Source organism: Pseudorasbora parva, chromosome 9 (assembly GCF_024679245.1).
Source record: "Pseudorasbora parva isolate DD20220531a chromosome 9, ASM2467924v1, whole genome shotgun sequence".
Taxonomy (NCBI): Eukaryota; Metazoa; Chordata; class Actinopteri; order Cypriniformes; family Gobionidae; genus Pseudorasbora; species Pseudorasbora parva.
Genome location: NC_090180.1, coordinates 35,697,943 through 35,711,286, shown reverse-complemented (window position 1 = coordinate 35,711,286; position 13,344 = coordinate 35,697,943). Strand labels below are relative to the sequence as shown.

The 13,344-nt window shown below is 38.6% G+C and overlaps 1 protein-coding gene across 2 annotated transcripts in view; it reads right to left on the bottom strand.

The window, feature by feature from the left end:
- Positions 1-13,344, bottom strand: part of carmil3 (capping protein regulator and myosin 1 linker 3) — an 87,903-nt gene that overhangs the window by 47,663 nt on the left and 26,896 nt on the right. For both annotated transcript variants that reach the window (XM_067452439.1, XM_067452440.1), the window contains exons 7-13: positions 10,362-10,432; positions 10,143-10,216; positions 5,815-5,890; positions 5,420-5,508; positions 5,087-5,181; positions 3,734-3,820; positions 1,220-1,329 (exon numbers count right to left, since the gene is read on the bottom strand). In XM_067452439.1, coding sequence (XP_067308540.1) covers positions 1,220-1,329; positions 3,734-3,820; positions 5,087-5,181; positions 5,420-5,508; positions 5,815-5,890; positions 10,143-10,216; positions 10,362-10,432 — 602 coding nt within the window. The remainder of the gene's footprint in view (positions 1-1,219; positions 1,330-3,733; positions 3,821-5,086; positions 5,182-5,419; positions 5,509-5,814; positions 5,891-10,142; positions 10,217-10,361; positions 10,433-13,344) is intronic.

Sequence of the window (13,344 nt, the reverse complement as noted above, 5' to 3'; positions counted from 1 at the left end):
ATCCTGGGCGAAAACCTTCTCCAAAGTGCTTAAGACCTCAGACTGGGCCGAAGGTTCACCTTCCAACAAGACAATGACCCTAAGCACAGAGCCCTGACTTAAACACAATTGAGCATCTCTGGAGAGATCTGAAAATGGCTGTCCACCAATGTTTACCATCCAACCTGACAGAACTGGAGAAGATCTGCAAGGAGGAATGGCAGAGGATCCCCAAATCCAGGTGTGAAAAAAAAACGTATTGCATCATTCCCAAAAGGACTTCCCCCAAAAAGGCTGTATTAGATCAAAAGTCTGCTTCTACTAAATACTGAGCAAAGGGCCTGAATACGTAGAACCATGTGATAGTTTTTGCTGTTAAATATAACTAATAAATATACTTAATATAAATATGATTTTTTTTCTCCCCAAAATGAGTCATCTATTAATCAGATTCCCAGCACAGAAGACTTCTCTTTTTGTGCTTTAAAAAACGCTTCTTTTATCTGTTGAAATGTGTAGTGCTAAATGCTTAATATTTAAATACATATTGCCCTCATGCAATTACTTTTTAGTAACTTGTGTAAGTTTAACCAATTTAAATTCTGAGTAGCTTGCAGCTAGATAAGCTATAGCTAAACTGAAGTTGCATCCCCAGTACTGTGCTACACCATTACACAACAACTTCAGCTATAGTGAATGAAACTAGATTCTTTTAAGAGGACCTGTTATGCTTTTTTACATTTTCAACTTTCTTTAGTGTGTAATGTTGCGGTTTGAGTTGTGTAAAATTACAAAACACAAAGTCCATTTTGCACAATAAGTTATTCTCTGTATTAGTAGGCACTGTTTCTGAACTCCCTAAAAGACTCTAAATTTGAGATTTTTTTCCCAGGAATGTACATGTCACAATTCCTCATTTAAATAATTCCTGCCCAAGGCATTTGCAAAAAAGGCGCAGCCTGTTTGAAATGCGTTGGTAGTGTGCTGTCGTGGTTTCCTAAAGAAGCTCAAAGAACACACGGGTCCAGCCAACCAATCCGAGCACATTGCATCTTTCGGAAGGAGGGGCTTTATAGAGGCTAAACAGACTGAGAAGAGAGGTGCTGCAACAATATATATTATATTATTCAAGCATGCTATCCTCATGATATATATTCTAATAGACCCCAAAAACAAAAATCAAAAGGGTATAACATGGCCTCTTTAAAAAACTAGAACTGAGATAAAAACTATTTCTAACCGTTGCATCTTCTCCAGACAGAATCCCCGGGTTCTTACTCAAGTCCAGGTGAAGAAGAGAGTTGGAGTAGTCATCACTGGAGCACAGGGCCTGCGAAAGAGACGTGACCCCTGGGAAGAAAGGAAAGGGAAGGCTGAATCACACAGCAAATCCAAAGGTCACAAGAGAAGATGCTTCTAGTTTGCATGATTCAAATAAAACACATTTTTATTACATATTAAATTAAATTCCAGAATGTCTGATATGTGTAGCATTTGGCAATTGTTTAAAAAAAATCTGATAATTATTATGTTCTCCAGCATGAAAAAAACCCCAATCATCTTAAGCTTTAATGGTAGCAAAAACATCTGTCTGTATAAAGGAGTTCACATGATCAATGTCACAAATATACATTTCTGTCAGGACCACTATCATCAAATGATTGATTGACTATTAGCATATATTTTGGATGGGCGGTAGGGTTCCGTTCGGGCCAAGAACTCCCTGCGCATCCATGCAGCTTAGCACAGTCCAACATGATGTATTGCCATATCATTAATATCGATATTAAATGTACAAAATAATTCAGGAATTTTAGTCTGATTCAAGGGGAATTAGAATACCAAATCTAGACAAGAGGAGGAGCTGGGGATGAAGGAGGGTAAATGAGCTCTGGAGAAACACGAAACACTGAAGGAGCTTATATGCATGCGGTGATAGAAGTCGTATTTCTATAGGTATATGTGATCAGCTGACAGCCAGTGAGTTTGACATGAGTTTGACTAACACGACCTGCCAGAACTGACGCTATACGCTTGATATTTGAGTAGAAACATTGTTTGCTTGATCAAATCCTAACCCTTTCTGTGTATTTCAAGAGTTCAATTAGATTGTTAGATTGTCTCAGACTTTTGGACTCCACTAGACTGGGTAAACCCAGCCTGATCTGCCGGTGATTTGATTTCGCCCGGCAACTCAGTCTGAAAACCTGTACATTAATTTCTACTGCCTCTGTTACACTTTTGCAGGAACCAATCCTAGACTCGCTTATACACCTGGCGTGGTATTGGCGGGTTTAACACGATGACGGATAGAGAATCGATGGGTCGTTGCCCGTTGATCACGCCTCTTGTGGTCTGATTGGTTGATCTACTGACACCCTTTGTGCAGTAGAAAATACTGAGCAGACTCCCCAGACTAATGTTCAATTTTAAATTGAGCTTGGTCTGGTGATAGCCAGACATGGACTCAACTGTACATGACCACCAAACCACAACGACATGCAAATAGTGCTCTGTAAGCAGGGTGGATTTTCATTTAGTTTCCAAAGAAGAAAATGCTAGTGATTGCCTTTTGTAGCATCAGACAAAGAGACAGCTACTAGCCCTGTTAGGTGGCAGTTTGCCAGTGAACTCAGCCAGTACGCTTCCTCACCAGGGAGTAACAAAAACATCCCACTGCGCTCTCTAAAAGCAGGAATTTACTCATCAAAATGTTAAGCACTGCAACCTTTCATGATCCAATAGTCTTAGGTTTTCCTTTAACAGGTGCTAGTTCATAGTTTGATGTGTAAAATCAGTTTATACTGCTGATATGATGAATTTACTTTAAAGTTAACAATAAATCCTAACTAAAACAGATTATAAATAAAGATTAATGATGGGCACTATTTCCAGTGGATTTTGATTCATAGCGTGTGCTGGAAAGCTATCCATCTATCCACTTGGTTTAAAACTGTATTGATTGAAAGAGAAAACCAGAAATTTAGCAGACCCTGGAAGCAGCCAAGGATGCTGGTAATTGAGTCTGGACTCTCCAAGAGAAGACTAGCTCTTTGGTCATGAATATGAAGCTCTGAAGTCAGATGCACCTAATCCATCAGTAATCTTACTGATTTAAGAGAGAACAGGAAGCTGATTCTAGATCAGTGGACTGAGAAAACGTTATTTTTACATGCTGAAATGTTACAGTGAGATTGTGTAACAGGGTGAGTCAGATAAATCTGCTATAGCCCATGTGTCCAGATTGTGATTTGACAAATAAAAGGTGTGTAATTATGGGGGAAATTATTTAATTATTATTAATAATAATAATAATAATAGTAATAAAAATAATATATTATATTATTATAAAATATAAAATAATAATGTTTTTTATGTATATTTTCATCTCGACAGACAGACAGACAGACAGACAGACAGACAGACAGACAGACAGACAGACAGACAGACAGACAGACAGACAGACAGACAGACAGATAGATAGATAGATAGATAGATAGATAGATAGATAGATAGATAGATAGATAGATAGATAGATAGATAGATAGATAGATAGATAGATAGATAGATAGATAGATAGATAGATAGATAGATAGATAGATAGATAGATAGATAGATAGAGATTGTTGAATTTGCTAAATATTTTGTGTAGTTATTGCATCTACCCCAAAGTGAAATGTAATTGAGGAATAGTTGTTATAGACTCAACCAGCAGAGGGAGCTACACCTTTAGAGACAGATTATTTCTACACACCCTTTGAAGAGAGCGACGTCTTGGAGAGGTTAAGTAGACGCAAGCCTTTGCTGAGTCGACACACCTGCTGGATAAGGTTAGACACTCCTATAGGGAAATAAATGTGCACAAACACATTGGATCAGTCACAGAGCAATTTACACACAGCATAGTATCATGCACCTTCAGGCAAACACTGACATTGTTGTAGTTACGTTCACACACTCACACTTGTGATGTGATAGGCAATGACATGTGTCAGGCATGATGGCAGAATGAAACTCTGACCCTGACACATATAGAGGACGTACCAGTGTTAGAGAAGCTACTTTGGAGCTATTGTTAGTGGAAACCACACGCTACTGACAAAAAGTAACTATACTTAAACTAAAGCTACTTAAAGGGGAAGTAGCCTTTTAGATATGCAATTAAAAACAATTGAATTATCTTGTTCACTTATTAATTCATCTTATTCAGTGATAAAATCTTATTCACCCCTACTAATTCAGTCTGTCATCACATAAAACACTCAATTCATATGGATCTCTTCTTTTTTTATGTATCTTTACTTTTTTGCATCAAAGTGGTAGTTGCATAGCTATCAACAGTGTTGCTAAGTTCACAGTTTCCTGTGTTATTGGGAGACTTCCCTCCATCTCCATGTGCTCTACTTTTATTGGACAATCATTGCATTGCATTCAACAGATTCATTTGCATAAAGATGCGAATCGGCAAGCTTTTTTGAAGTGCAGCATTTTGACGTGCACATACTGTATACTGTACAAATGCAGCACGCCTTCCCGAAATTCAACACAATTGGATAAAGTCTGCACTAGTGTATTCGCATAGGTGATCTGATTGGCTAACGCCTTTATTGGCACTTGCAAACTTTTCAACTTCTGCCATGAGCAATGCCAGTGACGGGACACAGCGGAACCCCCAATTCCGTTCGGCAATGCATGATGTCACTCATTCAAAGTAAATGAGAATGCTCATGTGAATGCAGCGTTAAAGAATTGGAATGACATATGGGTTAGTAATTAATGACAAATGTAATTTTTGGTTGAGCTATACCTTTAAGGTGGTAGCATTACGTGTAGTTGCTCCACCAAACATTGTACAGTACACACAAAATGACACAAAAACCACAGCACACACACAAATCTAAGACACCATTTTCAAATCAGCAACACATTCAGCACAATAAGCCAGCAAAACAGACAAGAAAGAACAAAAAACACCCACTCAGAGACAGAAATAGCAGACGCACATGCTGATACAGAAAGTGTAAAAAGAGACAAAGGCAGGTAAAAAGAAAGAGAGGAGGGGAGAGATATAGGTTTAGTTAAACCAGAGAGACTTTGATGCATGTACCTTGGTTGTCCAGTGTATTGTGGGCCAGGTTAATGGAGTGTATGACTGATGCTGGGTTTTCTGTCAGGGCAGTGGCCATTTTCTGTGGGAAATCTCTAAATGACAGAAAGAAAGTGAGTAGAAATGGAACAGCAATACAAAGCTCGCCACACTGGGACAGAGATGAAATACAGAGGCAAAAGATGTGGCGGGGGAATAAGACTGGGAGCGGCATAAAGGGGAAAAAATGACAGTGACAGAACAAGAAATGAACTTTTAGATGAAGAGAGAGAGAGTAAAGTGGTTGGAGTGATGAATAACAGAAAGAGAGCAATAGAAAGATTTATAACTCACGCTTTAAGGCCCGCATTTTCCAGTGTGATTTCCTCCAGACTGCTGGATTTACTGACAGTGTGCAGAATCTGTTCTACGACCTCTGAACTCTGTGTGTGTGTGGAGAGAGGGGGGGGGGGGGGGGGGGGGCACTAGAATTAAATTCTTAATGAAGGGTCACCATAATGACTTCATGCACACTGTCACAGATTTTAGGAAGGCATATCTGAGTACCATATTCATATACTATAGTATTAGCATGGTACTTCAAAGAATACGATCATATTACCATCAAATTAGTGTCCAAAACCGCATGAAGAGATAACCCTGATAATACCACGTGAAACAAACAAAAACAGAAAAAACAAAATACTTGGACACAGTAAAGATTGAAATGGTTATAAAAGGATATTTACAATGCGCAAGTCTTTGCAATAAAGTTTGGTGAACCATGAGTTATACGCCATGGCCGCCACAATCACCGCGAGGTCCCTGTGACGAAAAGAGACACAGAAGAGAAAAATCAAAACAGATTGTCTTAGTGGGGTGCTGCAAAAACCAGAGGCGTTCTCACTTTTCTCATGCAACCCCTCATAAGATTGCAAGCTCTCCTCAAGACTAAAATAGAGATGTTAATATTCAAGAAAAATGATGGATTCAGCAAAATGCTTCCTGAGAGGAAAGCCAGGAGAGGAAGGGAAGAGGACAGTGTGGATCGATGGGAAAACTGATGCCAGGTCAGTGAATTACTCAGTGCAACGTGTCTATGATACAGCTTTTTATCTTGGCTCTGAGCCTAAAACCTTTTTACCCGAGACCAAGCGGACCTTACTGCACTCATGTGGAGACAGGAAAAAAAAAAAAAGCAGGTTAGTCCTGTTGAGTACGGCTGATGGCTGTGTTCTCATTTGTAGCGTCGTCATTCCTCTGTTTGGACGCTGTAGTGAGGCTGTGGGCAGTGTGTACTCAGCTGTTCTCTCTCTTTCTAAATTAGAGTTTCTCAACCTCATCCGTTCATCTCTCTCCCTTTAGATGTTCTAATGGAACAAATACTTAAAAATCAATGGCATAACATCTTCAAGGCAGATGAAGCATCTAGATGGTGGTCTAAGTGTCCCCGTTGGTGAAATAGCAATAAACAAAGGTACAGTTGAAATGCTCTGCAGTACGAAGGCTTATATATGTTGAGTTTGTGTCTAAAATATACTTCTTTTTGCAAATATTTAATGTTCAGCTCTTAGAGGGTCAGTTCACCCAGAAATGAAATTGATGTCATTAATTAATGACTCACCCTAATGTTGTTCCACACCAGTAAGACCTCCATTCATCTTCGGAACACAGTCTAAGACATTTTATATTTAGTCCGACAGTGTATCTAAGTGTATGCACACTATACTGTCCATGTCCAGAAAGGGAATAAAAACATCATCAAAGTAGTCCATATGTGAGATCAGTTAGTTAATAAGAATCTCTTAAAGCATTCGGATCGCCAATGTCACGTGATTTCAGCAGTTTGACACGCGATCGGAATCATGAATCAATACACTGATTCACAACCATTTGAATCTTTATTTGAGGATTGAAAAAAAACGCGGAAGAGAAGACAATGCTAAATAAAGTCATAGTTTTTGTTATTTTTGGAACAAAATGTATTTTCGATGCTTCAAGAGATTCTAATGAACTAACTGATGTCACATATGGACTACTTTGATGACGGTTTTATTCCCTTTCTGGACATGGACTAGCCCACATCAAGATGTTTGGTCTGGAAACTCACCATTGACAGGGCTCAATCCGAGGGGCGGGATAAACGGTTGTCTTTCAAACTCCCTCTGCACGCGATAGGATAGCGCTACCACCAACCAGAGCAACGAAGGTGAAACAGAGCTTGTTGATAGATTAAACATTCACCGTATCCGGTCAGCAAAACTCCGAACACATCTTCCCTTTTTAAGAATGACTTCAGTGCCGTTCTTTGTTCTTTTCTCAGAGAAAAGCTTAACTTCAAGTCTTCCTGAGTCGCGGTCAAAGCTGATTCGAAAGACCGCCGTTCGCCAGTTTCTGTGTTTACTAGAAGCAAGCAAACGCAACTCGGCCGTCGTCATTATGGCCCCACCCACCGACTCTATACACGATGTGATTGGCCCAGCAAGAGTTAGGCGAATACAGCTCAGAAGGGTATTGAGAGTTGCTAGACCGCGGGCAGATTAAATTTGCTGCCGCTAGGGTGCGTCTAGATTTCTAGGCTAGACATGGACAGTATAGTCTGCATAAACTTGGATACACTCTCGGACTAATATAAAATATAAGGTCATTAATGACATAAATTTCATTTTTGGGTGAACTAACCCTTTAAAGCAATGCATAAACTCCACTCTTCTTTTAATAGTAATATGCCAGTGACCACATTTGCATGCACATACTTTTCTGATGAAGGACCATATTTGACTTGTTTGAAAGTCCATCCTTAAAGTCCTAGTGAACCTGAAGTAGTGAGTGAGTTTTCTTCAGTGCTGTGACGTATTTCCAAGTGAAATGGAATATTGAACAGAGGGCAGAGTTTTACGTCAGCGCTCCTCCTCTCCATCTCTCGCTTATAGCAGACTAACGTTTTTTTTCTGCGTATTAACTTGCACGGATTAATTGTTCACCCTAAGAACCTGTAATATGGGCCAACAAAGTAAATAAGATCGATTTTGATTGCATGAGGACTTTAAGACGGCAGATGTGTTTGGGATATGGTTGTTGCTGGTTTCCATCTAGTCTGATGGTCTAGTCTAGGCTGGTCATTAGCTTATCACAAACTGGTACTATCTTGGGACAGCAACAAACCAGCTAGTAGTTGGTGTGTTGCTGTCCCAAGATAGTACCAGTTTGTGATAAGCTAATGCCAGTTAAATGTGGTCCAGCTGTTTTTTTTTGAGGCTGGTGATCCAACTAATGCCACCAGCTAATGACAAGCTTCAAAACACTAATCATAAAACACTAAAATCACCTTGAAATAGATTTTTCAACATTCTCATTAAACCTTTATTCTATATATACACCATGCAGACATGACCACCTACCTAATAGTGTGTTGGTCTCCCTTTTGCAGCCAAAACAGCCCATAGCCCACTAGATCTAACTACGACTTCACTAGACCACTGCTGTGGTATACGTCACCAAGATGTAACTTGCAAGGTGAGGCCTCCATGGATTGAACTTGTTCAATCAGAACATCCCACAGATGCTTGATTGAATTAAGATCTGGGGAATTTGGAGGCTAAGTCAACACCTCAAGCTTGTGCTTCTTAAACCATCTTTGCTTTGTAGCAGGGCAGAATGATCTAACAGGTCATAACAGGTGCCGTGATGAAGAGATAATCAGTGTTATTCACTTTACCTGTCATAATGTTATGTCTGATCAGTATATATATATATATATATATATATATATATATATATATATATATATATATATATATATATATATATATATATATATATATATATATATATATATATATATATATATATATATATATATATATATATATATATCCTCAATCATGTTCTTGATACCAGCATATAAAAGCGCTTTGATTTCCAATATGTAGGTCATGAGACTCGTCCGCTGTCTGTATATAGATTTTGTTTTCATAAAAAAGTTGTTTCCTCTGTCCAAAACCGTTTTCTCTGAAAGCTTTACTTTTGTAGCAGTCATAAATATTTTCACTTGGACATGTGCAGATATACAGAGAACATTACAAAACAGGTGATCACATGGCAGAGTTTAGATTAAAAAAATATATAATATGGCTGCTTTCTTATACAGATTTCTAGAAAACTGTATATCTACTTAATCAACTCGAGGCAATTTTGTTCAAATGTTTACATCATGCATTTGGAACAAAGCATGCAAATGTGGTCAGTGATGGAGCCAAAGCCTTTGCTAAATTACACCAATCGTCTGAAAGAGACTCAGTAAAAAGACTCAAACTGTATATCTGAAATGGCATGCATGCACTCTTGTCAGGCAAAAGCTCTTTTTAAAATTCAGAAATGATCTTTAAGTGGCCGCACTCCCATTAGAGTTTCATCATGTGACTGTTAAAAAAAAAATCCTTTTTCAGCAGATAACCGGAACTGCCCTTGAGCAAAGTGCTCAACGAACCGTATCATTTCTCAGAGTCAGAGTATAAATATTAAGTGCATTTCCTTTTGTATGTGTTAAAGGCAGCAGGGTAGTGTAGCTGAAAATGCAGAGATGAGGTTCATTTTCACAGGTCATATATATTTGTAAATCCTGTTTCGATAGCAAGTGAGTTGTGAACCAGCCTTAAGACTTTAAACACGAACCTGCATCAGCAGAAAAAACAGAATCTGATCTGGAATCAGTGAAGGAACCTGACACCGATGAGACGGATGTAAAAAGAAACAGCATGACTCCCACTGGGCAGGAAGTCAGCAGATATGCCACAGGAAAGGGACTAAATGTATTATTACTGTAGAAATTCAGCCCATATTCAAAGCAGTTGCTGACATCAGTTTGCCCGTGTCAATTATCATTCAAATCCCTGTCAATACGAAGCAATTAGCAAAGCATAGAGTTATCATTAGATTAATCCTTCCAAAATGAAGAAGCTAAACCTCCAATCTGTGGGATGTAGAAATGCCTATTAAAGTAAAGGCTAGCAATTAGAGGTTGCAGATACAGAACATAAATATTAAGATGAGATGTCAGTTTGTGTGCTCTGGCTACCCGCTTTCCAGGTGACTGAAGTCCAACAGGTTAAACTCCCTGTTGTCCTGCGAATGATAGATGGTATCCACATCCTGAAAGAGCAAAAGAGATAGCAGAAGGCAGAGAGACCCCAAAAGAGGAAGAAAACACATTTAGTGTGCAATAATAGCAGTGACACATACTGAAAATGGCCCTGCTGGTGCTGAGGATATGTTTGTAGTCAAAGAAAGCTCTTACCCACTGTACTTCCTCTTTACAGGTAATACCATTGTAATCGCACAGAGCGGAATAGGTTTCGGAAAACCCCCCTGAAATTAGAGAAAGAAAATAAAAAGGATATGTGCCTAAGAATGAAAAACCTACATTTGCCCTACATTTATTTGTACATTTACACTTTTGGAGTACTGAAGGCAAACTGTCATTTTATCAAACTATTTTTCACTGTATTGGATTTTCAAGCAATGTTCTTATTGTTAACTAAGTTTAAAACTATTAAAAATCTCTCAGGGTTTATCTTTTTTTGTTTTGGATGATTTTATCAAGCCTTTGTTATGTGACCTGTTTTTTCAGTTTGTTTCCTTAGGCCCCGTTCACATTGCAGGCAAAAGTGGCCCAAATCTGATTTTTTTGGGGTCAAGTGACCAGGTCAGACCTCTTCAGAGGTAGTGTGAAAACTAAAATCTAGCCCAGATCTGATTTTTTTCAAATCAGATTTAGACCACATACATATATGGTCCTGAATCAGACCCAGACCTGATTTTTTCCAATGCGGTATTCAAATATTTTACATCAATCTATGTCGACATTTGTCACAATTATGCACCAGCGAGTTAGCCCTAGACACAACAGACACAGACAGTAACATTAAAAACTTGACTAGATATGGAGAACAGCGATGGAGCAAGTCAGTGGAGGGAGAGTGACGTGTTAGACCTATTTAGTATATGGGGAGATACTTCAATTCAAGCTAAACTAGAAGGATCCTACCGTAACCGCTCCGTTTTTGAAAGCACACGAAATCGGAGAACGGGGACAAAAAAACGTGGCTTCAGTGCCAAAGGAAGGTGACAAAAAGCCAAAATAACCAGTTTTGCTCTCTTTCTTTTCGTTCTTCTCCTCTTCAGCACCTGCTCATTAATGTTATGGCTTCCATTACACAAACATGTTTAAATAAAAGCGAAAATGCTTACTTCCTCTATAACCTCCCCAACTTTAGTGCAACAGTGTGCTGGGTCTGATGTCATTAATATTGTTCTTTTGCACATGCGGTTAGTTTGAAACCTGAAACAGTTCACACTGGAATCAGATTTAGGCCACATTTTAAAAGGTAATGTGAACAGCCAAACAAAAAATCTGATCTGAGCAAAAAAATCTGAATTGAGTATTAGGACTTGCGGTGTGAACTTGCTTAGTTACTCATTGTTTGATTAACTGTCACACCTAATTTTGTTAATTAGTTTGGTATTATATTTAAGCCCTATGTCTCTTTCAATTGGTTGTCTGTTTACGTTTCCTCTAGGGGTGTACCGGTACACAAAATTGACAGTTCGGTACGTGCCTAAGTTTTGAAGTCACGGGTCAGTACGGCTTCGATACAACACTTTTGCAACATTGCTTTAATATTTATTTTTTATTAAACAGTGATTTACTGAAAAATTTCTGTCCTTAAATAAATGTTATTATAGCTAAAAGTTTATTAACGAAAAGCTGTAAACTATATAGGGAGCCTTTACTTGCACATTACTATAGGCTAATATTAAAGGCTAACAACAGAGCTTAAACTACCAGCTTAAATTCAGTTACTATTTATTTTTTAGATACAATAATCAACAATCAAATGACACATTGTATGCAAACATGTAAGCTTCACAAAAGACAATTTTGCATTCACTCCTAAATTTAATTATAAAATCATATTGTTAGCATATAATCATACACAGTTGCTGTCATTTTCATGACAGATTAATAAAAACATACATTAAATAATCAAGACATAACAGGGTAAGTAGAATGTATATATACCTTACCGAAAGGATTAATAGGAACACCTGTTCAGTTTCTCATTAATGCAATTATCTAATCAACCAATCACATGGCAGTTGCTTCAATGCATTTAAGGGTGTGGTCCTGGTCAAGATAATCTCCTGAACTCCAAACTGAATGTCAGAATGGGAAAGAAAGGTGATTTAAGCAATTTTGAGCGTGGCATGGTTGTTGGTGCCAGACGGGACGGTCTGAGTATTTCACAATCTGCTCAGTTACTGGGATTTTCACACACAACCTTTTCCACGGTTTACAAAGAATGGTGTGAAAAGTGAAAAAACATCCAGTATGCGGCAGTCCTATGGGCGAAAATGCCTTGTTGATGCTAGATGTCAGAGGAGAATGGACTGACTGATTCAAGCTGATAGAAGAACAACTTTGACTGAAATAACCACTTATTTCACTAAACAACCGAGGTATGCAGCAAAGCATTTGTGAAGCCACAACACGCACAACCTTGAGGCGGATGGGCTACAACAGCAGAAGACCCCACCGGGTACCACTCATCTCCACTACAAATAGGAAAAAGAGGCTACAATTTGCACAAGCTCACCAAAATTGGACAATTGAAGACTGGAAAAATGTTGCCTGGTCTAATGAGTCTCGATATCTGCTGATACATTCAGATGGTAGAGTCAGAATTTGGCTTAAACAGAATGAGAACATGGATCCATCATGCCTTGTTACCACTGTGGAGGCTTGTGGTGGTGGTGTAATGGTGTGGGGATGTTTTCTTGACACACTTTAGGCCCCTTAGTGCCAATTAGACATTGTTTACTGAGCATTATTTCTGACCATGTCCATCCCTTTATGACCACCATACCCATCCTCTGATGGCTACTTCCAGGAGGATAAAGCTTGAAACATTTCAAATTGTTTTTATTTTACATGACAATGAGTTCACTGTACTAAAATGGCCCCCACAGTCACCAGATCTCAAACCAATAGAGCATCTTTGGGATGTGGTGGAATGGGAGCTTCGTGCTCTGGATGTGCATCCCACAAATCTCCATCAACTGCAAGATGCTATTCTATTAATATGGGCCAACATTTCTAAAGAATGCTTTCAGCACCTTGTTGAATCAATGCCATGTAAAATTAAGGCAGTTCTGAAGGCGAAAGAGGGTCAAACACAGTATTAGTATGATGTTCCTAATAATCCTTTAGGTGAATTATG